The sequence below is a fragment of the Cherax quadricarinatus genome, chromosome 4, assembly GCF_038502225.1.
Source record: "Cherax quadricarinatus isolate ZL_2023a chromosome 4, ASM3850222v1, whole genome shotgun sequence".
Classification (NCBI taxonomy): Eukaryota; Metazoa; Arthropoda; class Malacostraca; order Decapoda; family Parastacidae; genus Cherax; species Cherax quadricarinatus.
This window is the reverse complement of record NC_091295.1, coordinates 74,885,913-74,913,262: the sequence shown is the minus strand read 5'-3', so window position 1 is coordinate 74,913,262 and position 27,350 is coordinate 74,885,913. Positions and strand designations below refer to the sequence as shown.

At 38.6% G+C, this 27,350-nt stretch overlaps 1 protein-coding gene across 1 annotated transcript in view; it reads right to left on the bottom strand.

Annotated features, from left to right (window-relative positions):
- Positions 1-27,350, bottom strand: part of Dscam1 (Down syndrome cell adhesion molecule 1) — a gene marked incomplete in the record, with an annotated part of 1,133,347 nt that overhangs the window by 74,605 nt on the left and 1,031,392 nt on the right. The window contains 4 exon segments of the mRNA XM_070098007.1: positions 8,190-8,261; positions 15,978-16,182; positions 16,983-17,042; positions 19,915-19,995. Coding sequence (XP_069954108.1) covers positions 8,190-8,261; positions 15,978-16,182; positions 16,983-17,042; positions 19,915-19,995 — 418 coding nt within the window.

The following is a 27,350-nucleotide window of genomic DNA, read 5'->3' as shown; positions in this document are numbered from 1 at the left end:
AGTGGTACCTCGAATTTAGAACAGCTCGCAACTCAAACGATTATGTAAGTGTATTTTTGTAAGTGCTTTTGTAAGTGTATTTTTGGGGGTCTGAAACAAACTAATCTAATTTGCATTGTTCTTATGGGAACAAATTCGTTTGGTAACGGCACTTGAACAGCTTTATGGAATGAATTTCGGTCGATATTTGAGGTACCACTGTACAGTGGACCCCCGGTTAACGATATTTTTTCATTCCAGAAGTATGTTCAGGTGCCAGTACTGACCGAATTTGTTACCATAAGGAATATTGTGAAGTAGATTAGTCCATTTCAGACCCCCAAACATACACGTACAAACGCACTTACATAAATACACTTACATAATTGGTCGCATTGGGAGGTGATCGTTAAGCGGGGGTCCACTGTACTTGTAATCAACAGTGTTCAGCAATGAATAAAGATATATTTCCTTCTGTTACATAACTGCTTAGTTCTTCAAATTGAGGCAGTCTGTGTCTTTCTGTACCGAATGGTTCTTCAGTTTTTTGTGCTTGGCAGTATTTTTGTCTTTAAATGTCGCCCAGTTTAGCTGCAACTGAACATTTGCGGGAAACTATCACTTGTGTGAATCCCATTCAGTACGTGAAATGGACTTGACTGGCCATGTTCTCTTTCTACTCACTGTCTCGATGTGTGCAAGAGGACGTGTCTAAAGCTAAGACTGCATACTGATTTGTGATGGTTTTCTTCATGCATTTTAAAAATATTTCATGTTTGTTTTTTCTCCATGGGGAAGTAGAACAGAATTCTTCCTCTGTGAGCCGTGCATGTCGTAAGAGCCGAATAAAATGTAACCCCTTCTCCTGTATACATTTACCATTACTAAAGTTAAAAAGAGAAACTTTTGTTTTTCTTTTTGGGCCACCTTGCCTTAGTGGGATAAGGCTGGTTTATTGAAGGTAGTGGTAATTTGCTTTTTAAGGTTATTGATTTATTAGTTAATAAGAATACATCTGTACTGAAACATCACCAAAACAAATGTACAGTGTGCAAATGGCTGCTTTTATGTATTACTACCTATACTGGTAGTAATACATTATATCTGATAATTTTTTTTTTTATTATCACACTGGCCGATTCCCACCAAGGCAGGGTGGCCCGAAAAAGAAAAACTTTCACCATCATTCACTCCATCACTGTCTTGCCAGAAGGGTGCTTTACACTACACTTTTTAAACTGCAACATTAACACTCCTCCTTCAGAGTGCAGGCACTGTACTTCCCATCTCCACGACTCAAGTCCGGCCTGCCGGTTTCCCTGAATCCCTTCATAAATGTTACTTTGCTCACACTCCAACAGCACGTCAAGTATTAAAAACCATTTGTCTCCATTCACTCCTATCAAACACGCTCACGCATGCCTGCTGGAAGTCCAAGCCCCTCGCACACAAAACCTCCTTTACCCCCTCCCTCCAACCTTTCCTAGGCCGACCCCTACCCCGCCTTCCTTCCACTACACTCTTGAAGTCACTCTGTTTCGCTCCATTCTCTCTACATGTCCGAACCACCTCAACAACCCTTCCTCAGCCCTCTGGACAACAGTTTTGGTAATCCCGCAACTCCTCCTAACTTCCAAACTACGAATTCTCTGCATTATATTCACACCACACATTGCCCTCAGACATGACATCTCCACTGCCTCCAGCCTTCTCCTTGCTGCAACATTCATCACCCATGCTTCACACCCATATAAGAGCGTTGGTAAAACTATACTCTCATACATTCCCCTCTTTGCCTCCAAGGACAAAGTTCTTTGCCTCCACCACTCACCCTTTTCCCCTCATCAATTCTATGATTCACCTCATCTTTCATAGACCCATCCACTGACACGTCCACTCCCAAATATCTGAATACATTCACCTCCTCCATACTCTCTCCCTCCAATCTGATATCCAATCTTTCATCACCTAATCTTTTTGTTATCCTCATTATCTTACTCTTTCCTGTATTCACTTTTAATTTTCTTGTTTTGCACCCCATACCAAATTCATCCACCAATCTCTGCAACTTCTCTTCAGAATCTCCCAAGAGCACAGTGTCATCAGCAAAGAGCAACTGTGACAACTCCCACTTTATGTGTGATTCTTTATCTTTTAACTCCACGCCTCTTGCCAAGACCCTCGCATTTACTTCTCTTACAACCCCATCTATAAATATATTAAACAACCACGGTGACATCACACATCCTTGTCTAAGGCCTACTTTTACTGGGAAATAATTTCCCTCTTTCCTACATACTCTAACTTGAGCCTCACTATCCTCGTAAAAACTCTTCACAGCTTTCAGTAGCCTACCTCCTACACCATACACCTGCAACATCTGCCACACTGCCCCCCTATCCACCCTGTCATACGCCTTTTCCAAATCCATAAATGCCACAAATACTGTTCACTTATATGTTTCACTGTAAACACCTGGTCCACACACCCCCTACCTTTCCTAAAGCCTCCTTGTTCATCTGCTATCCTATTCTCCGTCTTACTCTTAATTCTTTCAATAATAACTCTACCATACACTTTACCAGGTATACTCAACAGACTTATTCCCCTATAATTTTTGCACTCTCTTTTGTCCCCTATGCCTTTATACAAGGGAACTATGCATGCTCTCTGCCAATCCCTAGGTACCTTACCCTCTTCCATACATTTATTAAATAATTGCACCAACCACTCCAAAACTATATCCCCACCTGCTTTTAACATTTCTATCTTTATCCCATCAATCCCGGCTGCCTTACCCCCTTTCATTTTACCTACTGCCTCACGAACTTCCCCCACACTCACAACTGGCTCTTCCTCGCTCCTACAAGATGTTATTCCTCCTTGCCCTATACACGAAATCACAGCTTCCCTATCTTCATCAACATTTAACAATTCCTCAAAATATTCCCTCCATCTTCCCAATACCTCTAACTCTCCATTTAATAACTCTCCTCTCCTATTTTTAACTGACAAATCCATTTGTTCTCTAGGCTTCCTTAACTTGTTAATCTCACTCCAAAACTTTTTCTTATTTTCAACAAAATTTGTTGATAACATCTCACCCACTCTCTCATTTGCTCTCTTTTTACATTGCTTCACCACTCTCTTAACCTCTCTCTTTTTCTCCATATACTCTTCCCTCCTTGCATCACTTCTACTTTGTAAAAACTTCTCATATGCTAATTTTTTCTCCCTTACTACTCTCTTTACATCATCATTCCACCAGTCGCTCCTCTTCCCTCCCGCACCCACTTTCCTGTAACCACAAACTTCTGCTGAACACTCTAACACTACATTTTTAAACCTACCCTATACCTCTTCGACCCCATTGCCTATGCTCTCATTAGCCCATCTATCCTCCAATAACTGTTTATATCTTACCCTAACTGCCTCCTCTTTCAGTTTATAAACCTTCACCTCTCTCTTCCCTGATGCTTCTATTCTCCTTGTATCCCATCTACCTTTTACTCTCAGTGTAGCTACAACTAGATAGTGATCTGATATATCTGTGGCCCCTCTATAAACATGTACATCCTGAAGTCTACTCAACAGTCTTTTATCTACCAATACATAATCCAACAAACTACTGTCATTTCGCCCTACATCATATCTTGTATACTTATTTATCCTCTTTTTCTTAAAATATGTATTACCTATAACTAAACCCCTTTCTATACAAAGTTCAATCAAAGGGCTCCCATTATCATTTACACCTGGCACCCCAAACTTACCTACCACACCCTCTCTAAAAGTTTCTCCTACTTAAGCATTCAGGTCCCCTACCACAATTACTCTCTCACTTGGTTCAAAGGCTCCTATACATTCACTTAACATCTCCCAAAATCTCTCTCTCTCCTCTACATTCCTCTCTTCTCCAGGTGCATACACGCTTATTATGACCCACTTTTCACATCCAACCTTTACTTTAATCCACATAATTCTTGAATTTACACATTCATATTCTCTTTTCTCCTTCCATAACTGATCCTTCAATATTACTGCTACCCCTTCCTTTGCTCTAACTCTCTCAGATACTCCAGATTTAATCCCATTTATTTCCCCCCACCGAAACTCCCCTACCCCCTTCAGCTTTGTTTCGCTTAGGGCCAGGACATCCAACTTCTTTTCATTCATAACATCAGCAATCATCTGTTTCTTGTCATCCGCACTTCATCCACGCACATTCAAGCATCCTTTAATATTTGGATCATGTGAGGAAAGTAAAAATATTATTACCAGGTGGTTTGATGGTAAACATGTGAATTAGCCTACTGATACTACCTGTAGTCCAGCCGACTCTATTTCCTGGTTTACTATAGCCTACTGCTACGAAGTGCCAACAGATTTTTATAATTATTATTTTTTTATTTATTCATCATTTTATACAAAATAGTTTACATGATTCATTATTGGGTCATATATAGGAGCTTAGATTACTGTCTAGTATCGAAAAACTTCTCTAGGCTTAGGATGAGGCCTCCAAGAGGCTGGATAAATTTTCTAGACTTATTTTGGGGAAAAAATAGCATCTTCGACGCCATAAAATATGGTATCTTCCTTTTCGTAAGCAGTGATTTTTTTGTACAGTACTGTGTTTAGACTTGGGTCTCATCCCCAAGCTGTCCCAATTTATAGATGCAAATATACAAATATTCCAAAAACCGAAAAAATCTGAAATCTGGAATACTTCCAGTCCCATGCATTTCAGACAAAAGGATTCTCAACTGTACCAACACTTTTGTATAGGTGTGAGGCATGAGTTTTGAATGTTGCAGTGAGGAGGAGGCTAGAGCCAGTGGAGATGTCATGGTTTGATATCACTGTATGGTGTGAACATTATGCAGAGGGTTTGGAGTATAGAAATTAAGAGATTATGTGGGGGTTACCACAGGTACTAATTAGAGAGCTGAGGAGGAGCTGTTGAGGTGGTTTAGCCATTTAGAGAGGAAGGAGAATGATAGTATGACAGAGGGTGTATAAATCTGGGGTGAAATATAGGAGGGGTAGGGGCTTTGAGTTTTAGGGGCCTGAGTATCCAGCAGGCTTGTGGGAGCTTGTTGGATAGGAGTCACTGGAGACAAATGGGTTTTATTGGATGTGCTGTTAGTGTTTATGAGTTAACTTTTATGAAGGGACTTGAAGAGACTGGTCAGTTGGACTGAGTCTCGAAAGTAGGAAGGGCAGGGCTGCACTCTGAAGGAAGGGTGGGCATGTTGCAATACGAGGCTAATCAGAATTTTGATGTCAGCATATTTCAGGAAAGACAGTGATTGAATGAATGATGGTGAATGTTTTTTCTTCTTTGGGTCAACCTGCAATGGCTGGAGAAGGTTGTTGAGGTATAGTTTTCCCTCAATTGATGCGGGTACACTTTGTGAATTTATTATTAGACAATGTACTGTTTCTATTGGTAAATCTGTATATGGGATGTACATTACCCATGCAAGATCACTGGTTTGTGAAGCACAATGAATATTCTGATTTATGCAAATCAAGTTTTTATGGCTTGACTGAGCTTAGTACAGTTGCCATGGACATGGAATAAATCTACAGCATAAAATAAAGGGCACCCATTTACATACAGAAGAGCTGTAATGAACAGTTGAAACTTTTTCATGGATTACTAGGGTTCAAAGTGGGTACAAGACTTGACAGCCCCACCACTCTACTGAACATGTTAATGAGAACAAATATGAAAAGTACCTCGGGAAAAATAACAAGAATAGAAATACTCTAACCTACAGATATTTAGCTACGATTCAGATGGGCATGATTGGTACAAACATTATCTCTTCACTTTAACACTAAATAAAATTAAAACAAAAAATAGTATTTCCATACTCTTTCATTTTTGATAATTCTAAATTATTTTATTTTTTATTATCACACTGGCCGATTCCCACCAAGGCAGGGTGGCCCGAAAAAGAAAAACTTTCACCATCATTCACTCCATCACTGTCTTGCCAGAAGGGTGCTTTACACTACAGTTTTTAAACTGCAACATTAACACCCCTCCTTCAGAGTGCAGGCACTGTACTTCCCATCTCCAGGACTCAAGTCCGGCCTGCCGGTTTCCCTGAATCCCTTCATAAATGTTACTTTGCTCACACTCCAACAGCACGTCAAGTATTAAAAACCATTTGTCTCCATTCACTCCTATCAAACACGCTCACGCATGCCTGCTGGAAGTCCAAGCCCCTCGCACACAAAACCTCCTTTACCCCCTCCCTCCAACCCTTCCTAGGCCGACCCCTACCCCGCCTTCCTTCCACTACAGACTGATACACTCTTGAAGTCATTCTGTTTCGCTCCATTCTCTCTACATGTCCGAACCACCTCAACAACCCTTCCTCAGGCTTTCTCTAGGCTTTCTTAACTTGTTAATCTCACTCCAAAACTTTTTCTTATTTTCAACAAAATTTGTTGATAACATCTCACCCACTCTCTCATTTGCTCTCTTTTTACATTGCTTCACCACTCTCTTAACTTCTCTCTTTTTCTCCATATACTCTTCCCTCCTTGCATCACTTCTACTTTGTAAAAACTTCTCATATGCTAACTTTTTCTCCCTTACTACTCTCTTTACATCATCATTCCACCAATCGCTCCTCTTCCCTCCTGCACCCACTTTCCTGTAACCCCAAACTTCTGCTGAACACTCTAACACTACATTTTTAAACCTACCCCATACCTCTTCGACCCCATTGCCTATGCTCTCATTAGCCCATCTATCCTCCAATAGCTGTTTATATCTTACCCTAACTGCCTCCTCTTTTAGTTTATAAACCTTCACCTCTCTCTTCTCTGATGCTTCTATTCTCCTTGTATCCCATCTACCTTTTACTCTCAGTGTAGCTACAACTAGAAAGTGATCTGATATATCTGTGGCCCCTCTATAAACATGTACATCCTGAAGTCTACTCAACAGTCTTTTATCTACCAATACATAATCCAACAAACTACTGTCATTTCGCCCTACATCATATCGTGTATACTTATTTATCCTCTTTTTCTTAAAATATGTATTACCTATAACTAAACCCCTTTCTATACAAAGTTCAATCAAAGGGCTCCCATTATCATTTACACCTGGCACCCCAAACTTACCTACCACACCCTCTCTAAAAGTTTCTCCTACTTTAGCATTCAAGTCCCCTACCACAATTACTCTCTCACTTGGTTCAAAGGCTCCTATACATTCACTTAACATCTCCCAAAATCTCTCTCTCTCCTCTGCATTCCTCTCTTCTCCAGGTGCATACACGCTTATTATGACCCACTTCTCGCATCCAACCTTTACTTTAATCCACATAATTCTTGAATTTACACATTCATATTCTCTTTTCTCCTTCCATAACTGATCATTTAACATTACTGCTACCCCTTCCTTTGCTCTAACTCTCTCAGATACTCCAGATTTAATCCCATTTATTTCCCCCCACTGAAACTCTCCTACCCCCTTCAGCTTTGTTTCGCTTAGGGCCAGGACATCCAACTTCTTTTCATTCATAACATCAGCAATCATCTGTTTCTTGTCATCCGCACTACATCCACGCACATTTAAGCAACCCAGTTTTATAAAGTTTTTCTTCTTCTCTTTTTTAGTAATTGTATACAGGAGAAGGGGTTACTAGCCCATTGCTCCCGGCATTTTAGTCGCCTCATACGCCACGCATGGCTTACGGAGGAAAGATTCTTTTCCACTTCCCCATGGACAATAGAAGAAATAAAAAAGAACAAGAGCTATTTAGAAAAAGGAGAAAAACCTAGATGTATGTATATATATATATATGCATGTGCGTGTCTGTGAAGTGTGACCAAAGTGTAAGTAGGAGTAGCAAGATATCCCTGTTATCTTAGCGTGTTTATGAGACAGAAAAAGAAACCAGCAATCCTACCATCATGCAAAACAGTTACAGGTTTTTGTTTCACAGTCATCTGGCAGGACGGTAGTACTTCCCTGGGTGGTTGCTGTCTACCAACCTACTACTATACATACCAAAAATCTCTTTGGAAATATCCCATTTTAATAGATGCATACACCTTTTCTTTATCTTATTTTGCATCAATTTGCAAATTAGTTTTTAATGATACAACTGTACACAGCACAATTTAGGTAACTATTTTTAATGTGTGTTAATAAGCATATATGAATTTATATAACTTACTTAAGAATTTATGTGTATTACTCTGAGGCCATAAGAGACCTGAGGTTGCAGCTCCATGAAGGGGACCACCATCTGGGTGTATCCAACCATCATTATGACATTTTATATAATGTATACAACAATAATATATTTTTTTAACATTTTTTCTAATTCATTGTCTAAACTTTGGTTAAAAAAAAAGTAAATGCTATCAGTATGTAAAACACACAAATAATAATAAGAAAAGTATTAAGTTAATTTGAAAATGGTACATGATAGGCAGACTCCACAAAGCTTCAAAATTAGATACAAAAACGTTATTTCACATCAGCTGAAAGTTTATTCCACAAAGCTCCAAGAAGAGTAGATGCAAAAAAGTTTTTTCAGGTAAGAAAGTTAGTGGAATCAAAAACTAGAGCTCTCATCTATGACCTAACTTGGGTCATGTGAACTGTCTCTATATACAAGCTTTGCCTCTTACATACCTTTTATATACTAAAGAGGGCGTCAATATGAGGCTAAAATATATAATACGTACTTGTTACGTTTTTTTGTCTCCATGTAAGTTTGTGCCAGTGACCAGTATCCTCACTATGACTTCCATGACAGTATCCCACTTTTGTATCATGTATGAAAACTATTACTCTCTTAACTTTAAAATTTACATTAATATACACTAACACCTATTAGAATCTCTTTCCTGAATTCTTTGAATATGTATTCACAAAATTTTTTTAAATTACAACACGCATGGCTTACAGAGGAAAGATTCTTTTCCACTTCCCCATGGACAATAGAAGAAATAAAAAAGAACATGAGCTATTTAGAAAAAAGAGAAAAACCTAGATTTTTTTTTTTTTTTATCACACCGGCCGATTACCACCAAGGCAGGGTGGCCCGAAAAAGAAAAACTTTCACCATCATTCACTCCATCACTGTCTTGCCAGAAGGGTGCTTTACACTACAGTTTTTAAACTGCAACATTAACACCCCTCCTTCAGAGTGCAGGCACTGTACTTCCCATCTCCAGGACTCAAGTCCGGCCTGCCGGTTTCCCTGAACCCCTTCATAAATGTTACTTTGCTCACACTCCAACAGCACGTCAAGTATTAAAAACCATTTGTCTCCACTCACTCCTATCAAACACGCTCACGCATGCCTGCTGGAAGTCCAAGCCCCTCACACACAAAACCTCCTTTACCCCCTCCCTCCAACCTTTCCTAGGCCGACCCCTACCCCACCTTCCTTCCACTACAGACTGATACACTCTTGAAGTTATTCTGTTTCGCTCCATTCTCTCCACATGTCCGAACCACCTCAACAACCCTTCCTCAGCCCTCTGGACAACAATTTTGGTAATCCCGCACCTCCTCCTAACTTCCAAACTACGAATTCTCTGCATTATATTCACACCACACATTGCTCTCAGACATGACATCTCCACTGCCTCCAGCCTTCTCCTCGCTGCAACTTTCATCACCCATGCTTCACACCCATATAAGAGCGTTGGTAAAACTATACTCTCATACATTCCCCTCTTTACCTCCAAGGACAAAGTTCTTTGTCTCCACAGACTCCTAAGTGCACCACTCACCCTTTTCCCCTCATCAATTCTATGATTCACCTCATCTTTCATAGACCCATCCACTGACACGTCCACTCCCAAATATCTGAATACATTCACCTCCTCCATACTCTCTCCCTCCAATCTGATATCCAATCTTTCATCACCTAATCTTTTTGTTATCCTCATAACCTTACTCTTTCCTGTATTCACCTCAATTTTCTTCTTTTGCACACCCTACCAAATTCATCCACCAATCTCTGCAACTTCTCTTCAGAATCTCCCAAGAGCACAGTGTCATCAGCAAAGAGCAACTGTGACAACTCCCACTTTATGTGTGATTCTTTATCTTTTAACTCCACGCCTCTTGCCAAGACCCTCGCATTTACTTCTCTTACAACCCCTTCTATAAATATATTAAACAACCACGGTGACATCACACATCCTTGTCTAAGGCCTACTTTTACTGGAAAATAATTTCCCTCTTTCCTACATACTCTAACTTGAGCCTCAATATCCTCGTAAAAACTCTTCACTGCTTTCAGTAACCTACCTCCTACACCATACACCTGCAACATCTGCCACATTGCCCCCCTATCCACTCTGTCATACGCCTTTTCCAAATCCATAAATGCCACAAAGACCTCTTTAGCCTTATCTAAATACTGTTCACTTATATGTTTCACTGTAAACACCTGGTCCACACACCCCCTACCTTTCCTAAAGCCTCCTTGTTCATCTGTTATCCTATTCTCCATCTTACTCTTAATTCTTTCAATAATAACTCTACCATACACTTTGCCAGGCATACTCAACAGACTTATCCCCCTATAATTTTTGCACTCTCTTTTATCCCCTTTGCCTTTATACAAAGGAACTATGTATATATATATGCATGTGTGTGTCTGTGAAGTGTGACCAAAGTGTAAGTAGGAGTAGCAAGATATCCAAGAATGCCGGGAGCGATGGGCTGGTAACCCCTTCTCCTGTAGACATTTACTAAAAAAGAGAAGAAGAAAAACTGGGATGCTTGAATGTGCGTGGATGTAGTGCGGATGACAAGAAACGGATGATTGCTGATGTTATGAATGAAAAGAAGTTGGATGTCCTGGCCCTAAGCGAAACAAAGCTGAAGGGGGTAGGGGAGTTTCAGTGGGGGGAAATAAATGGGATTAAATCTGGAGTATCTGAGAGAGTTAGAGCTAAGGAAGGGGTAGCAGTAATGTTGAAGGATCAGTTATAGAAGGAGAAAAGAGAATATGAATGTGTAAATTCAAGAATTATGTGGATTAGAGTAAAGGTTAGATGCGAAAAGTGGGTCATAATAAGCGTGTATGCACCTGGAGAAGAGAGGAATGTAGAGGAGAGAGATTTTGGGAGATGTTAAGTGAATGTATAGGAACCTTTGAACCAAGTGAGAGAGTAATTGTGGTAGGGGACCTGAAAGCTGAAGTAGGAGAAACTTTTAGAGAGGGTGTGGTAGGTAAGTTTGGGGTGCCAGGTGTAAATGATAATGGGAGCCCTTTGATTGAACTTTGTATAGAAAGGGGATTAGTTATAGGTAATACATATTTTAAGAAAAAGAGGATAAATAAGTATACAAGATATGATGTAGGGCGAAATGACAGTAGTTTGTTGGATTATGTATTGGTAGATAAAAGACTGTTGAGTAGACTTCAGGATGTACATGTTTATACAGGGGCCACAGATATATCAGATCACTTTTTAGTTGTAGCTACACTGAGAGTAAAAGGTAGATAGGATACAAGGAGAATAGAAGCATCAGGGAAGAGAGAGGTGAAGGTTTATAAACTAAAAGACGAGGCAGTTAGGGTAATATATAAACAGCTATTGGAGGATAGATGGGCTAATGAGAGCATAGGCAATGGGGTCGAAGAGGTATGGGGTAGGTTTAAAAATGTAGTGTTAGTGTTCAGCAGAAGTTTGTGGTTACAGGAAAGTGGGTGCGGGAGGGAAGAGGAGCGACTGGTGGAATGATGATGTAAAGAAAGTAGTAAGGGAGAAAAAGTTAGCATATGAGAAGTTTTTACAAAGTAGAAGTGATGCAAGGAGGGAAGAGTATATGGAGAAAAAGAGAGAGGTTAAGAGAGTGGTGAAGCAATGTAATGAGAGAGTGGGTGAGATGTTATCAACAAATTTTGTTGAAAATAAGAAAAAGTTTTGGAGTGAGATTAACAAGTTAAGGAAGCCTAGAGAACAAATGGATTTGTCAGTTAAAAATAGGAGAGGAGAGTTATTAAATGGAGAGTTAGAGGTATTGGGAAGATGGAGGGAATATTTTGAGGAATTGTTAAATGTTGATGAAGATAGGGAAGCTGTGATTTCGTGTATAGGGCAAGGAGGAATAACATCTTTTAGGAGCGAGGAAGAGCCAGTTGTGAGTGTGGGGGAAGTTCGTGAGGCAGTAGGTAAAATGAAAGGGGTTACGGTAAGGCAGCTGGGATTGATGGGATAAAGATAGAAATGTTAAAAGCAGGTGGGGATATAGTTTTGAAGTGGTTGGTGCAATTATTTAATAAATGTATGGAAGAGGGTAAGGTACCTAGGGATTGGCAGAAAGCATGCATAGTTCCTTTGTATAAAAGCAAAGGGGACAAAAGAGAGTGCAAAAATTATAGGGTGATAAGTCTGTTGAGTATACCTGGTAAAGTGTATGGTAGAGTTATTATTGAAAGAATTAAGAGTAAGACAGAGAATAGGATAGCAGATGAACAAGGAGGGTTTAGGAAAGGTAGGGGGTGTGTGGACCAGGTGTTTACAGTGAAACATATAAGCGAACAGTATTTAGATAAGGCTAAAGAGTTTTTTGTGGCATTTATGGATTTGGAAAAGGCATATGACAGGGTGGATAGGGGGGCAATGTGGCAGATGTTGCAAGTGTATGGTGTAGGAGGTAGGTTACTGAAAGCAGTGAAGAGTTTTTACGAGGATAGTGAGGCTCAAGTTAGAGTATGTAGGAAAGAGGGATATTATTTCCCAGATGGGTAAGTTGTAAGAGAAGTAAATGCGAGGGTCTTGGCAAGAGGAGGGAAGAGGAGCGTAGAGTTAAAAGATAAAGAATCACACATTAAGTGGAGAGTTGTCACAGCTGCTCTTTGCTGAAGATTGTGAGTGTGGGGGAAGTTCTGAGGCAGTAGAAAATGAAAGGGGGTAAGGCAGCCGGGATTGATGGGATAAAGATAGAAATGTTAAAAGCAGGTGGGGAGTTTTGGAGTTGGTGCAATTGTTTAATAAATGTATGGAAGAGGGTTACCTAGGGATTGGCAGAGAGCATGCATAGTTCCTTTGTATAAAGGCAAAGGGGATAAAAGAGAGTGCAAAAATTATAGGGGGATAAGTCTGTTGAGTGTACCTGGTAAAGTGTATGGTAAGTAGGAGGTCTTTGTGGCATTTATGGATTTGGAAAAGGCGTATGACCTTAGACAAGGATGTGTGATGTCACCTGCTGGTTGTTTAATATATTTATAGATGGGGTTGTAAGAGAAGTAAATGCGAGGGTCTTGGCAAGAGGCGTAGAGTTAAAAGATAAAGAATCACACATTAAGTGGGAGTTGTCACAGCTGCTCTTTGCTGATGACACTGTGCTCTTGGGAGATTCTGAAGAGAAGTTGCAGAGGCGTAGAGTTAAAAGATAAAGAATCACACATTAAGTGGGAGTGTCACAGCTGCTCTTTGCTGATGACACTGGTGCAAAAGAAGAAAATTAAAAGTGAATACAGGAAAGAGTAAGGTTATGAGGATAACAAAAAGATTAGGTGATGAAAAATTGGATATCAGATTGGAGGGAGAGAGTATGGAGGAGGTGAATGTATTCAGATATTTGGGAGTGGACGTGTCAGCGGATGGGTCTATGAAAGATGAGGTGAATCATAGAATTGATGAGGGAAAAAGGGCGAGCGGTGCACTTAGGAGTCTGTGGAGACAAAGAACTTTGTCCTTGGAGGCAAAGAGGGGAATGTATGAAAGTATAGTTTTACCAACGCTCTTATATGGGTGTGAAGCATGGGTGATGAATGTTGCAGCAAGGAGAAGGCTGGAGGCAGTGGAGATGTCATGTCTGAGGGCAATGTGTGGTGTGAATATAATGCAGAGAATTCATAGTTTGAAAGTTAGGAGGAGGTGCGGGATTACCAAAACTGTTGTCCAGAGGGCTGAGGAAGGGTTGTTGAGGTGGTTCGGACATGTAGAGAGAATGGAGCGAAACAGAATGACTTCAAGAGTGTATCAGTCTGTAGTGGAAGGAAGGCGGGATAGGGGTCGGCCTAGGAAAGGTTGGAGGGAGGGGGTAAAGGAGGTTTTGTGTGCGAGGGGCTTGGACTTCCAGCAGGCATGCGTGAGCGTGTTTGATAGGAGTGAATGGAGACAAATGGTTTTTAATACTTGACGTGCTGTTGGAGTGTGAGCAAAGTAACATTTATGAAGGGGTTCAGGGAAACCGGCAGGCCGGACTTGAGTCCTGGAGATGGGAAGTACAGTGCCTGCACTCTGAAGGAGGGGTGTTAATGTTGCAGTTTAAAAACTGTAGTGTAAAGCACCCTTCTGGCAAGACAGTGATGGAGTGAATGATGGTGAAAGTTTTTCTTTTTCGGGCCACCCTGCCTTGGTGGGAATTGGCCAGTGTGTTAATAAAATAATAAAATAATTTTTTAAATTACAACATTCTAAATGGATGATAGGGATAATCCTGTAAATTACACACTAGTCTTGCTAGTAAGAGCACTTGATTGGATAAAGACAGAGTAAGTTCTGTAAAAGAAAAACTATTTAGTAACAACTCAACAAATTGGAAAACATCTTGAGTAAGAACTTGAAAATATGGAAATTATAAGTAAACATGGAAAAGATCAAGGTGATTTGAGCAACAAAAAGTTTGTTCAAATAAACTTGGATACTAAACTGAAGGGAGGGAGTATGAATGAAGTGAATATATTTAGATATTTGGGAGTGGAGATTTCAGCAGATGGGGCCTATGAAAGATGAGATAAACCATAGAACAGGGGAAAATGTAGAAAGAGATCTGAATTATCTGTGAAAAAAAAAAGTATGAAGGTAGAGAGAGAAATATACCAAAATATAATGGTGCCAACCCTTTGAAATGGGTGCAAGGCATGGGTTTTAAACATTGCTGTGAGGAGACTGGAGGGAGTGGAGAGGTCATTTCTGAAGCAACTTGTGGTGTCAATATTATGCAAAGAATTTAGAGAAAAGAAATTACAAAAGGTATAATTCAGAGGGCAGAGGAGGGGTTGTCGTCATTATTTAAACCTTCAGAGAGGATGGTGTAGAATAGGATTACCAAGAGGATATAAATTTGGGGTGGAAAGTAGGAGTAATAGGGGTTGTCCTAGGAAGGGTTAGAGGGAGGGTGTGAAAATTTTAAGGTGGAACTGGCTAAGAGCATCCAGCAGACATAGTTTAACCATGTTTTAAAAGCAGGTATGATAGAGCCCACATTAAGAAAGGAGTAAAATTCATAGCTTTATTTCTGAAGCTATAAGCAACGTGAGCATAACTATTAATGTAGTCACTAACAACTTGAGTGTAGCTCTCTTCCTGTAGCGACAAACAACTGAAGCACGACTCTTCCTGTAGCAACAAACATTTTAAGCACAGCTCTCTCTCCTGTAGCAACCAATGAAACATCTCTCTTCCTGTAGCAAAAAATTAAATTGCTCTCTTCCTATAGTAACGAACAAATGAAATAGCTCTTCTCCTGTAGCAAAAAATGAAACTACTCTCTTCCTGTGGTAACAAATGAAACTACACTCTTCCTGTAGCCACAAAAAAAATGAAACAGGTCTCTTCCTATAGTAACAAATGAAACAATTCTCTTCCTGCAGTAACAAACAAATGAAATGACTCTTCCTGTAGCAACAAAAAATGAAACGGCTTTTCTTTCCTGTAGCTACAAACAACTCTATCACAGCTCTAATTCTAAAGCTACAAAACCTGAGGATAACTCCACTACAGTTGCCATAAATAGGTAATCAGAAATAAGTAGACACATACATATGAGATTAACCTATTTCAATTATGATATACACTGCTAAATGTTTTCAACTTAATTTTTTTTCACACAGTGTCTATGCATTCACTGAATGATGTTTGGGTATATAGGTATCTGGAATACTGCACCTACAGATTAGAAAGTACAATGAATTCCATATGCTGTATTACAAAATATTAGTATTAAAATGTGTATACTAGTTGATGAATGTACTCACTCAAACGTTTAGCAGTTCCACTCTGGGACACAGAGTCTATAGCACGAGCATAAGGTCCACCACCAGAATATGTTGATCCACCATATTGGTCACTTTCTTCATCAGAACGAGCTGGGTCATCATAAGTTGGGGAGAATGTAGAGTTGCTGATGCGAGAGGTAGTCATGTCACCAGGAACAGTGGAGTAGTAGGTGCTGCTTGGGGGCTGAAAATGGAATCAAAATAACCTTGAAAATCTACATGTAGTTAATGAACTTTAAATGCTGCCTTTTACTATTACAAATACATAACAGGAGAACCTGCAAATAAAAAACATAGAGAATTATGCGAGTAAACCTCTGAAATATGGAAAGCTGCTATTAATACTTTGAATCAGTGCTTTTTTTAAATAACTACTCCTGGCTTTACATTGCTTCATAAGCACAAATTATGGGAATCACAATGGTATTATGCAACTTGCTTCCTACCATGAATATTAGTGAAATCATGTACATAAAATCAGTCTTGTAAAAGACTTTTCATGCACAGTAATTAATATTGAGCTACAATTTAGTAATTGGGTTCATCAAGCAATTAGCAGTGTCAGTGAAAATTAACATTGACAAAGTCTATAATACAAAGATCACCGTCTGTTACTCAAGTCAGGTTCACTGCAACACAAGTTTTCAAACGAAGCAGCTCCACGCTTCCCTGTTGATTAAATAACATTTCATGTGCAGTCACAATAAATGTTAAAGCATAGTTTGATTTTCAAACATTGCAGCATGACTGACCCATTATACTCCGTCCTTTTTTTTTTATTATTATTATTACTGCAGAACCACTGCTTTTTCACACTGTTCATTTAGTTATGCTTTAATAACGTAGCAGATGTAACTCTTAATTTTTGATGACGTTGATGCCTAATATGGAAATATTTAAAGGAATCCAATTGAGAATACTTAAACATTAGTAGAGCTGATATTTCCATGGGACGGAGTATACGAAACTGCAGATGACACTTACACCACCAGAGCCATACTCTCCAGCCACACACGAGTAGTAGTTGCCAGACCCGTGCCGAGGCTGCAAGCAAGAGACGCAAAATTAGGAGGGAGCAGGCGAGTTACTGATGCATGAGAACGGGGGCATCCTGATATTCTGAGCAGGATATAGGGGGCAGCATCAGGAGATGTTTTGTAAGTATTAAGTACATTTCAAACAGAATGGATGGATTTATTAGTATATTAATGGGATATTTTACATAATATACAGATAAGTGTAAATCATATACTGAATTCCTAGCAGATATGAATTTTGTTATAAACTAATTCCCTTAAAAGTAATTTAATTTTAGGAAAAGTTGCATAATAGCCACTACCATCTTGCTGAATAACACTGAGGTATTTATTAACTTCTGGTACTATATATTTCAAAAATAAATTTTTTTGTACGTGAAAAATAATGCCAAATACTTGTATATAAATACATGCAAGCATACAAAAATTAATAACCAGAAAGAAATGCATGGCATTGTGCCCACACTGTGCATGTGTATCAGTAACACACACACACACCCACCCCCATTTCCTCCCTCACCATCACATCCTCTGCAGCCAATGCTCGCTTGGCAAATTTAAAGAGTGGCCGTTAGAGATCTCAAGAGAGTCATTTTGGATCAGAAGTCCAATCTTGGCATGATGAAAAACAATTAGACCATCAATTCAGACCTAGGATGCTGCAGCAATCTTGCAGGACATGAGTTGATATAAATAATGAATTTAGAGAATAGTAGTCACTGGTGAGAGTGTGAAAGTCATGAACTATTTAAGATGTAGAAGAATCTGCAAGATCCTTGTCCTCAACTCAATATGGCTAGGGACCCAACACAATATTACCTTTTATGAGTTTGATGAAGATTTAGCAGAGCCAGTATTGAATACAACTGATGAGAGGGATACAAGGAAGCAAAGGTCTGAGACAGTGGCAATGCACTTTGATGTATGATTATAAAGGGATACAAAACAGTAGTCAAGAAAGGTGTTTTAATACAATCAGTTTGCTTTATAACACAGTTGTAAAGCAAACTGAGGAAGTAGTATGCCCAAAGAATAGAAACTTGTTCTCCACAATGCTAAAACAAAGGAATGGGAAATGAGACACATGGAGTGACAGAGAGGGTTACAAGCAATGCCTACAAACAGGTGATTACAAAAAAAATAATTACCCAATCCTCAAGCAGATCTCAGTAAATTGGTACATGACCAGCTAGATGGTTTGCTAAACCAGCACTGAAGTTTGTTTCAGCTGTATCCACTTGTCAAAGTGGATATAGCCCATTGGTGTTACTCATCAATGGGCAACATGTGAAAATGCATAGAGAGAGAAACTGCATTCTTCAATCCACTATGCAAAACTAGACAAAGATGATATAGTACTCTCTACAGAGCCAAGAAATGCAATGCTAATAATGTGTTTAAATACCGCATTTCCCGTTTATATGCCAGTGTTCATAAACTATATGCTATCCAGTAGATTTTTTATCAAGTTTTGTATTTTAACTTTGGAAGAGACTTATTAAAATCAAGTTATCAGTTACAGTAAATAAAAAATACTCTCCCGTATACAGTGAAGTTTTCCTTGGGGTTCTATGACTTGTTCAAATGCTACTATTTTAATTAAGGACTTTCTTGAGGGTCAAAATGTCTATTTTACAAGTTAGGTTCAAATTGGTTATTTAGTCAAGGTTATTTTATGTGAGTTATTTAATGTCAAGCATGTGTGCACTTTTTTGTTTTCTTTTTGTGTGTGTGTTTTGTACGTATGACATTACTTGTATTTATTTGTATGTCTAGATAGTATGATGCACGAATGCATCATACTATCTAGAAATAGTCAATTTGATAATTCGAAAGATGATTGTAGTGGCTATTTTATGCTAGTTTATACTCGATAAATAAGAGAAAACTTCCAGAATACTTGAGCCATTATTCTGATAATAAATAATTAGTAAAAAGTAAACTATCTGATTGGAACTCATCAGATTTAAAAAAAAAAAAATAAAAAAAAAAAAAAGAGGCGGCATCTAAATAATTACATTATCAGAGAAATAGAAGCATTCTGAAGTTAAAAAAAAAAAGGTATAGAAAAACTAAGAGTGAACACAGGAATAAATGAGATACTGCAAGAGTCCTGTACTGGACCCCTATAAACTGCAAGTTGAAGAGTGTAGCAAAAAGTACCCTTACTTTATAATTACTGCTCACAAACTTTGCATGAAGAATTAAAATTTAATACATACAATGTAATTACAAGTTCACCATATGTCATTATCATTCACCTCTTCATAATGGGACTTGTGTCATTATATTTGAAAACTAAATAACTTAAATTTTAAATTACTAAACATATACAGTATTTAGAAATCATTAATATATTTAAAGGTATGAATATATGGTATTGTTTTCATAAAATTAATGAACAATAGAAACACATAATGAGAAAATAACAGCTAGTTAAAGTAATAAAAGTACATGATGCTACACAGTAGAGTGAAAGTAGAAGCAAATAAAAAAACAGAAGTAATGAAGTTATGCTTTCAGACCTCTGTTAATTAAGCAAATACAGTCATCATGTCCTTGCTATAGCTTCTATAAATACAAAGAAGTTAAAGCAAAAAGCACAGAAAAATGTTACATCAACTGTGCCGTATGCTAAGGTCGGCATTCCTGTTGACAGTGGGCAGAAGCCTGTAACACAGAAAATTCTAAAAGCTTATACAGAAAGTAAAATGTAACCCTGGTGCCCTTGCCACGAACTGTGTGAAAATGCAATCCAGGCGCAGGCTAGGGGTACAAAATAATTTACAGAATAATTTACAGAACAATTTACAAAATAAATGATACATGTTTGTGTACGACTCCAATGCCGCCAGCAACAGCAAGTCTCCTTAACCAACCTGGTGGCCTTCGTTCGGCGTATGGCCACAGTTATAGTCGCCAGAAACGCAGCTGTAGTAGTTGCCAGACCCATGACGTGGCTGCCGGAGCGAACATTCCGGGGGTTAATACACCAAGCATAACCAAAAAGCAAGCACTAGTGTTGGCAGTGTTTGTTGGATTCTTCACACTAACATGCATTTCAGACTAACACAAAGCAGATATCTAATCACACAATATTCAAAGCTCCTTCAGGTGAATATATTGGCAGACAAATACTTGAATACTCCTGGGTATAATGTCTCTTATAATAAGTGATAACCAATGTGGCAGCGAAGGAGCTTTGTATTTGACAGCCATTAGCTAAGGAGTCATCTCTATAAAGGAATTTATGTATAACTAAAGCTATATAAAATGAAATTCAGTACTGTAAAAGAAAAATTAAACAGCAGCCATTCCTGTGAGTTGAATTGTTAATTAGGAATTTATGTTCATTATAAAATAAAACCCAAGGATAGGAAATTACCTAACTACTAGTATCTAATTTATGATTATTAAATTCTGAAAATAATCAGACCTTCCAAACAGATTACAAATATACCATATATAAATCACAAACATGTACTGTCCTGTATACAGGAAAATCCTGATGTTTTATTATTAATGTTTATCTTTACATAAACTTTTGTTATTGAAACTTGGCATTTTTATGTTTTTAAAGGCTCAAGCATGTTGCAGAATTCAACACTATTTGCAGTTTTAACTATTGTACAATGCTGGATTAAATATTATATTTCTTTGTGTCAGGATATATTAAAGATATATGTACAGTAATCTGTCTCTTAATTGGAATTCTCCAATTTAGAATTCTCCCATTTGGATTAGCCATTCCATTCGGCCATTTCCCACCAAGGCAGGGTGACCCAAAAAGAAGAAACACTTTCATCAACATTCACTCTATTACTGTCTTGCCAGAGGCATGCCTACACTACAGTTAAAAAACTGCAACATCAACACCCCTCCTTGAGAACGCCGGCACTGTACTTCTCACCACCAGGCCTCGAGTCTGGCTTGCCGGTTTCCTTGAATCCCTTCATAAATGTTACTTTCCTCACACTCCAACAGCATGTCACATCATAAAAACCATTTGTCTCCACTTGCTACTATCTACCATGTTCATGCAAGCTTGCTGGAAGTCCAAGCCCTTCACACACACACAACCTCCTTTACCCCCCCTCCCTCCAGCCTTTGCTAGGCCAACCCCTACCCCATCTTCCTTCCACTACAGATTTATATGCTCTCGAGTCATTCTATTTTGTTCCATTCTCTCTATATGGCTGAACCACCTCAACAACTCCTCCCCAGCCTTCTGGATAATACTTTTAGTAACCCTGCACCTCCTAATTTCCAAACTGTGGATTCTCTGCATTATATTCACACTGCACAGCACCCTCAGACACAACATCTCCACTGCCTCCAGCTTTCTCCTTGTTGCAATATTCACCACCCATATTTCATACCCATATACAAGCATTGGTATAGCTATACTCTTATACATTCCCCCTCTTTGCATCCATGGATAACGTTCTTCATCTCCAGACTCCTCAGTTCACCACTTGCCTTTTTCCCCTCATCAGTTCTATGATTCACCTAGTCTTTCATAGACAGTCTGCTCTCAAGTCCACTCCCAAATATCTGAATATTTTCACTTCCTCCAAACTCCCTCCTTCCAATCTGATATCCAATCTTTCATTACCTAAATTTTTTATCCTAATTACCTTACTTTTTCCTATGCTCACTTTTAAACCTTTCAGGGTTTCTGACGTACTAGTACGGTTTACGCACCAGGGTTATTGACGTACTAATATGCCTATATTCTAGCGCCCTCAAATCTAGCAAGAGAAAGCTGGTAGGCTTACTTATGAAAGAATGAGTCTATGTGGTCAGTGTGTGCAGTATAAAAAAAATCCTGCAGCACACAGTGCATAATGAGAAAAAAACTTTGCCAGTGTTTTTGGTTTAAAACAGCGACTTTGCACTGTATTTTCGCATGGTATTTATGGTTGTATTCTAGTTTTCCTGGTCTTATTTTATAGAATGGAAGACATATTACAGAAATTGAGATGATTTTGACTGGTTTCACAATGAAAAGTACCTTGAAACTGAGCTCAAAGCAGCAGAAATGTTCAATTTTTGCCAAAGTTCAAAAGTAAACAAATCATGTCACGCGTCCAATACACTCCAACTGGTGAGTCTAATATTCTTTCACAAGTGCGCAGATATTATTTATACCACTTCTACACTAATACAGTAGTCTGTGTAACAGTAAATCTTCTATTTTTTGTGAGAACAAAAATTCAAAGTGGAAAGCAAAAGAAATGTAAGAGGAGCCTGGGGACGTGACTAATGAACAGAGGAAATGTTATTTTAGCGCCAAGAATGTCTTTCTTGTTTATTCTGGACCCTATTTAGAAATTGGCATCTTTTGAAATTTGTGTGAAATTGGCAAATTTGCTAATTTCTGACCACTTTATTGGATAGTTGAAATCGGAAAATGGGTGGTTTCTTGTACTCATTCGATAAAAAAAATGGAGTTCTAGCGAAAGTTATGATTTTTGTCGACTAGTACACTGGAATTGGCCAAAAATAGGGCTCAAAGTGGGCAAAATCGCTGATGCATAAACATCGTCGAGACCGCTAACTTTGCGAGAGCATAATTCTGTAAGTTTTCCATCAAATTTCATAATTTTGGTGTCATTATGATCGGGAAAAGATTCTCTATCTTTTCATAAGAAAAAATAATTTTTTTTTCCGAAAAATTTTCGACCCTGAGAACAAGTTTCGGAGAGGGCCTCTCGACTCTGAAGGGGTTAATTTTCTTCTTTACCAGACTCATCCACCAACCTCTGCAACTTCTCTTCAGAATCTCCTAAAAGCACAGTGTCATCAGCAAAAAGCAACTGTGAAAACTCCCAATCTGTGTTATTCTTTTTATCTTTTAATCCCACACTTCTTGCCAACACCTGAGCATTCACTTCTCTTACAACCTCATCTACAAATATGTTGAACAACCATGGTGACATCACATATCCCTGTCTAAGGCCTACTTTTACTGGGAAATAATCTCTTTCCTACATACTCTCACTCGAGCCTCATTATCCTTGTAAAAGCTCTTCGCTGCTTTCAGTAACCTACCTCCTATTCTATACATTTGCTACATCTGCCACATTGCTCCCCTATCTACCCTATCATATGCCTTTTCCCAATTCATAAATGCAACAAAAACCTCCTTACCCTTATCTAAATACTGTTCACCCATATGTTTCGTCTGCAATCCTGTTGTCCGTCTTACTCTTAATCCTTTCAATTATACCCCTCAAGGAAGGTTCCTTGATGCTGGTGAGGGGCTCTTGATCTAGGGAATTGGATCTGTGCTACAGTTCCCTGAATTAAACCTGAATATCTTCCACATCCCCCCACACAGGCACTGTATAATCTTACGGGTTTAGCGCTTCTCCCTTGATTATATTAATCTTTCAATAATAACTCTTACCATACCCTTTACCAGGTATACTCAACAGGCTTATCCCCTATAATTTTTACACTCCCTTTTGACCCCTTTGCCTTTATACAAAGGAACTATGCATACTCTGCCAATCCCTAGGTACCCTACCCTTCCCTCTTCCTCCAATCCAAAACTATATCCCCACCTGCTTGTAACATTTGTCTTTATCCCATCAATCCTAGCTGCTTTACCCCCTTCTACCCATTGTCTCCCCCCATACTCACAACTAACTCTTCCTCATTCCTACAAGATGTTATACCTCCCTGCCCAATACACAAAATCCCAGATCCCTATCTTCACATTTAACAGTTGTGCAAAATATTCCCTCTATCTTCCTGATACCTCTGACTCTTTATCTAGTAACTCTCCTTTCCCATTTTTAACCCCTATCATTGACGATTCCATTGTATCACAGCACTGAAGCCAGTGTTGGTCCAGTAGTACGAGGCCATGAGCTCAGCTCGCTCAGATAAGCTGTGAGCGGTAAATTTGGGCCTAGATATGAGAGAATGGGTCAATGCAGTAAGTGTGCACCAAATAGAATGGTTTTTGATTAGTTTCAGGACAGAAAGTTGCTTGAAATTGAACTCAAAGTAGCAGATATGTTCGATTTTTGTTGATATTCCAGAGTAAACACTTGTCCAATGTGCATCCAACTCTCCAGTCTATGCATTTAGGAATGCACTGACATTATTTATACAATTATCACAATAATGTAGTAGTCTGCATAACAGTAAATCTTGCATTATTTGTATGAATAAATATTAAAAATGAAAAGCAAACGTAATATAAGAGGGGCCTGGTGACGTGACTAAGGAACAGAGGAAATGTTTATTTACTGCCAGGAATGTCTACATTGTTTATTCTGGACCCTATTTACAAATTGGCAATTGCTGAATTTTGCTTGAAGTTTGCCAAATTAACGATTTCTGATCACTTTATTGGATAGTTGAAGGTAAATGGGCAGTTTCTTGTACTCAATCGATAAGATAAAAGGAATACTAGCAAAATAGCTATTACTTTGGTGGACCAGAACAGTGGAATTGGCCAAAAATGGAGTGTAAAGTGGACAAAATAGCCAATGCGTAAATATCACTGAGACTACTAACTTCGATAGAGTGTAATTCCATAAGTTTTCTATCAATTTCTGTTCTTTTGGTTTCATGACCTTCAGAAAAAAATTCTGTCATGTTATAAGATAAAATAATAATTTTTTTTTTTTTTTAAATTCTTCAACACTGAGAGCAAGTTTGAGAGCAGGGGTCTCGACAGTGAAAGGGTTAACTGCCAAATTCGTGTGTTCCCTAGGCTTATTACCTTATTAATCTCCAAAACTTTTTCTTATTCTCAACAAAATTTGTTGATAGCATCTCACTCCTTCTCTCATTTGCTTTCTTTTTACATTCTTTCACCATTCTCTTAACCTCACTTTTTCTTTCCATATACTCCTCCCTCCTTGTATCACTTCTACTTTGTAAAAACTTCTCATATGCTAATCTTTTCTCCTTTACTACTCTCTTTAATCCACAATCACTCTTCTTCCCTCCTGCAACCTCTTTCATGTAACCACAAACTTTGCTGAACACACTAACACTACATCCTTAAATCTACCCCATACCTCTTCATCCTCATTGCCTATACTCTCACTAGCTCATCATTTTTCCAATAGTTGTTTATATATTACCCTAACTGCCTCCTCCTTTAGTTTATAAACCTTCACCTCTGCCTTACTTGCTGATTCCCTTCTCCTTTTATCCCAACTACCTTTTACTCTCGCTGCAGCCACAATGAAAAAATGATCTGATATATCTGTGGCCCCTCTATAAACATGCACAGCCTGAAGTCTACCCATCAGTCTCTTATCTACCAATACACAGGCCAACAAACTAAGTATTGTCATTATGCCCTATATCATATCTTGTAAACTTATCCTTTTTTTTTCTTAAAATATGTATTACCTATTACCAAACCCCTTTCTATACAAAGTTCAACCAAAATTTACCACTCAGCAACCTATGTTTAATTTTAAGTAGTCTGTAAGCATTACCATTAATTTGCCTGAAATGCTCGTGCATGCTAGTGGCTTAACAATATTTTATTACATGTAAACTACAGAATGTAGGATTGCGGATGAGCAAGGAGGTTTCAGAGTGGGTAGGGGATGTGTAGATCAAGTGTTTACATTGAAGCATATATGTGAACAGTATTTAGATAAAGGTAGGGAAGTTTTTATTGCATTTATGGATTTAGAAAAGGCATATGATAGAGTGGATAGAGGAGCAATGTGGCAGATGTTGCAAGTATATGGAATAGGTGGTAAGTTATTAAATGCTGTAAAGAGTTTTTATGAGGATAGTGAGGCTCAGGTTAGGGTGTGTAGAAGAGAGGGAGACTACTTCCCGGTAAAAGTAGGTCTTAGACAGGGATGTGTAATGTCACCATGGTTGTTTAATATATTTATAGATGGGGTTGTAAAGGAAGTAAATGCTAGGGTGTTCGGGAGAGGGGTGGGATTAAATTTTGGGGAATCAAATTCAAAATGGGAATTGACACAGTTACTTTTTGCTGATGATACTGTGCTTATGGGAGATTCTAAATAAAAATTGCAAAGGTTAGTGGATGAGTTTGGGAATGTGTGTAAAGGTAGAAAGTTGAAAGTGAACATAGAAAAGAGTAAGGTGATGAGGGTGTCAAATGATTTAGATAAAGAAAAATTGGATATCAAATTGGGGAGGAGGAGTATGGAAGAAGTGAATGTTTTCAGATACCTGGGAGTTGACGTGTCGGCGGATGGATTTATGAAGGATGAGGTTAATCATAGAATTGATGAGGGAAAAAAGGCGAGTGGTGCGCTGAGGTATATGTGGAGTCAAAAAACGTTATCTATGGAGGCAAAGAAGGGAATGTATGAAAGTATAGTAGTACCAACACTTTTATATGGGTGTGAAGCTTGGGTGGTAAATGCAGCAGCAAGGAGACGGTTGGAGGCAGTGGAGATGTCCTGTTTAAGGGCAATGTGTGATGTAAATATTATGCAGAAAATTCGGAGTGTGGAAATTAGGAAAAGGTGTGGAGTTAATAAAACTATTAGTCAGAGGGCAGAAGAGGGGTTGTTGAGGTGGTTTGGTCATTTAGAGAGAATGGATCAAAGCAGAATGACATGGAAAGCATATAAATCTATAGGGGAAGGAAGGCGGGGTAGGGGTCGTCCTCGAAAGGGTTGGAATGGGTAAAGGAGGTTTTGTGGGCAAGGGGCTTGGACTTCCAGCAAGCGTGCATGAGCGTGTTAGATAGGAGTGAATGGAGACGAATGGTACTTGGGACCTGACGATCTGTTGGAGTGTGAGCAGGGTAATATTTAGTGAAGGGATTCAGGGAAACCGGTTATTTTCATATAGTCGGACTTGAGTCCTGGAAATGGGAAGTACAATGCCTGCACTTTAAAGGAGGGGTTTGGGATATTGGCAGTTTGGAGGGATATGTTGTGTATCTTTATATGTATATGATTCTAAACTGTTGTATTTTGAGCACCTCTGCAAAAACAGTGATAATGTGTGAGTGTGGTGAAAGTGTTGAATGATGAAAGTATTTTCTTTTTGGGGATTTTCTTTCTTTTTTTTTTGGTCACCCTGCCTCGGTGGGAGACGGCCGACTTGTCGAAGAAGAAAAAAAAAAAAAAAAAAAATGTAAACTACACACTGAATTTTTTTATTCTTGGTCATGATTTCATAATTGTTAAAGGCAGACCAAATCACCTTCTTTTCTCTTGAAAATTAAGTTATTTAGGATTTATATTTTTAATTTTATATTTAGAATGGCCTTAGCCAAATAAGATTTTTTTAATAAAAGACAAAATTCCTTGTTTAAATTACAATCTGGTTTGCCAGTCTT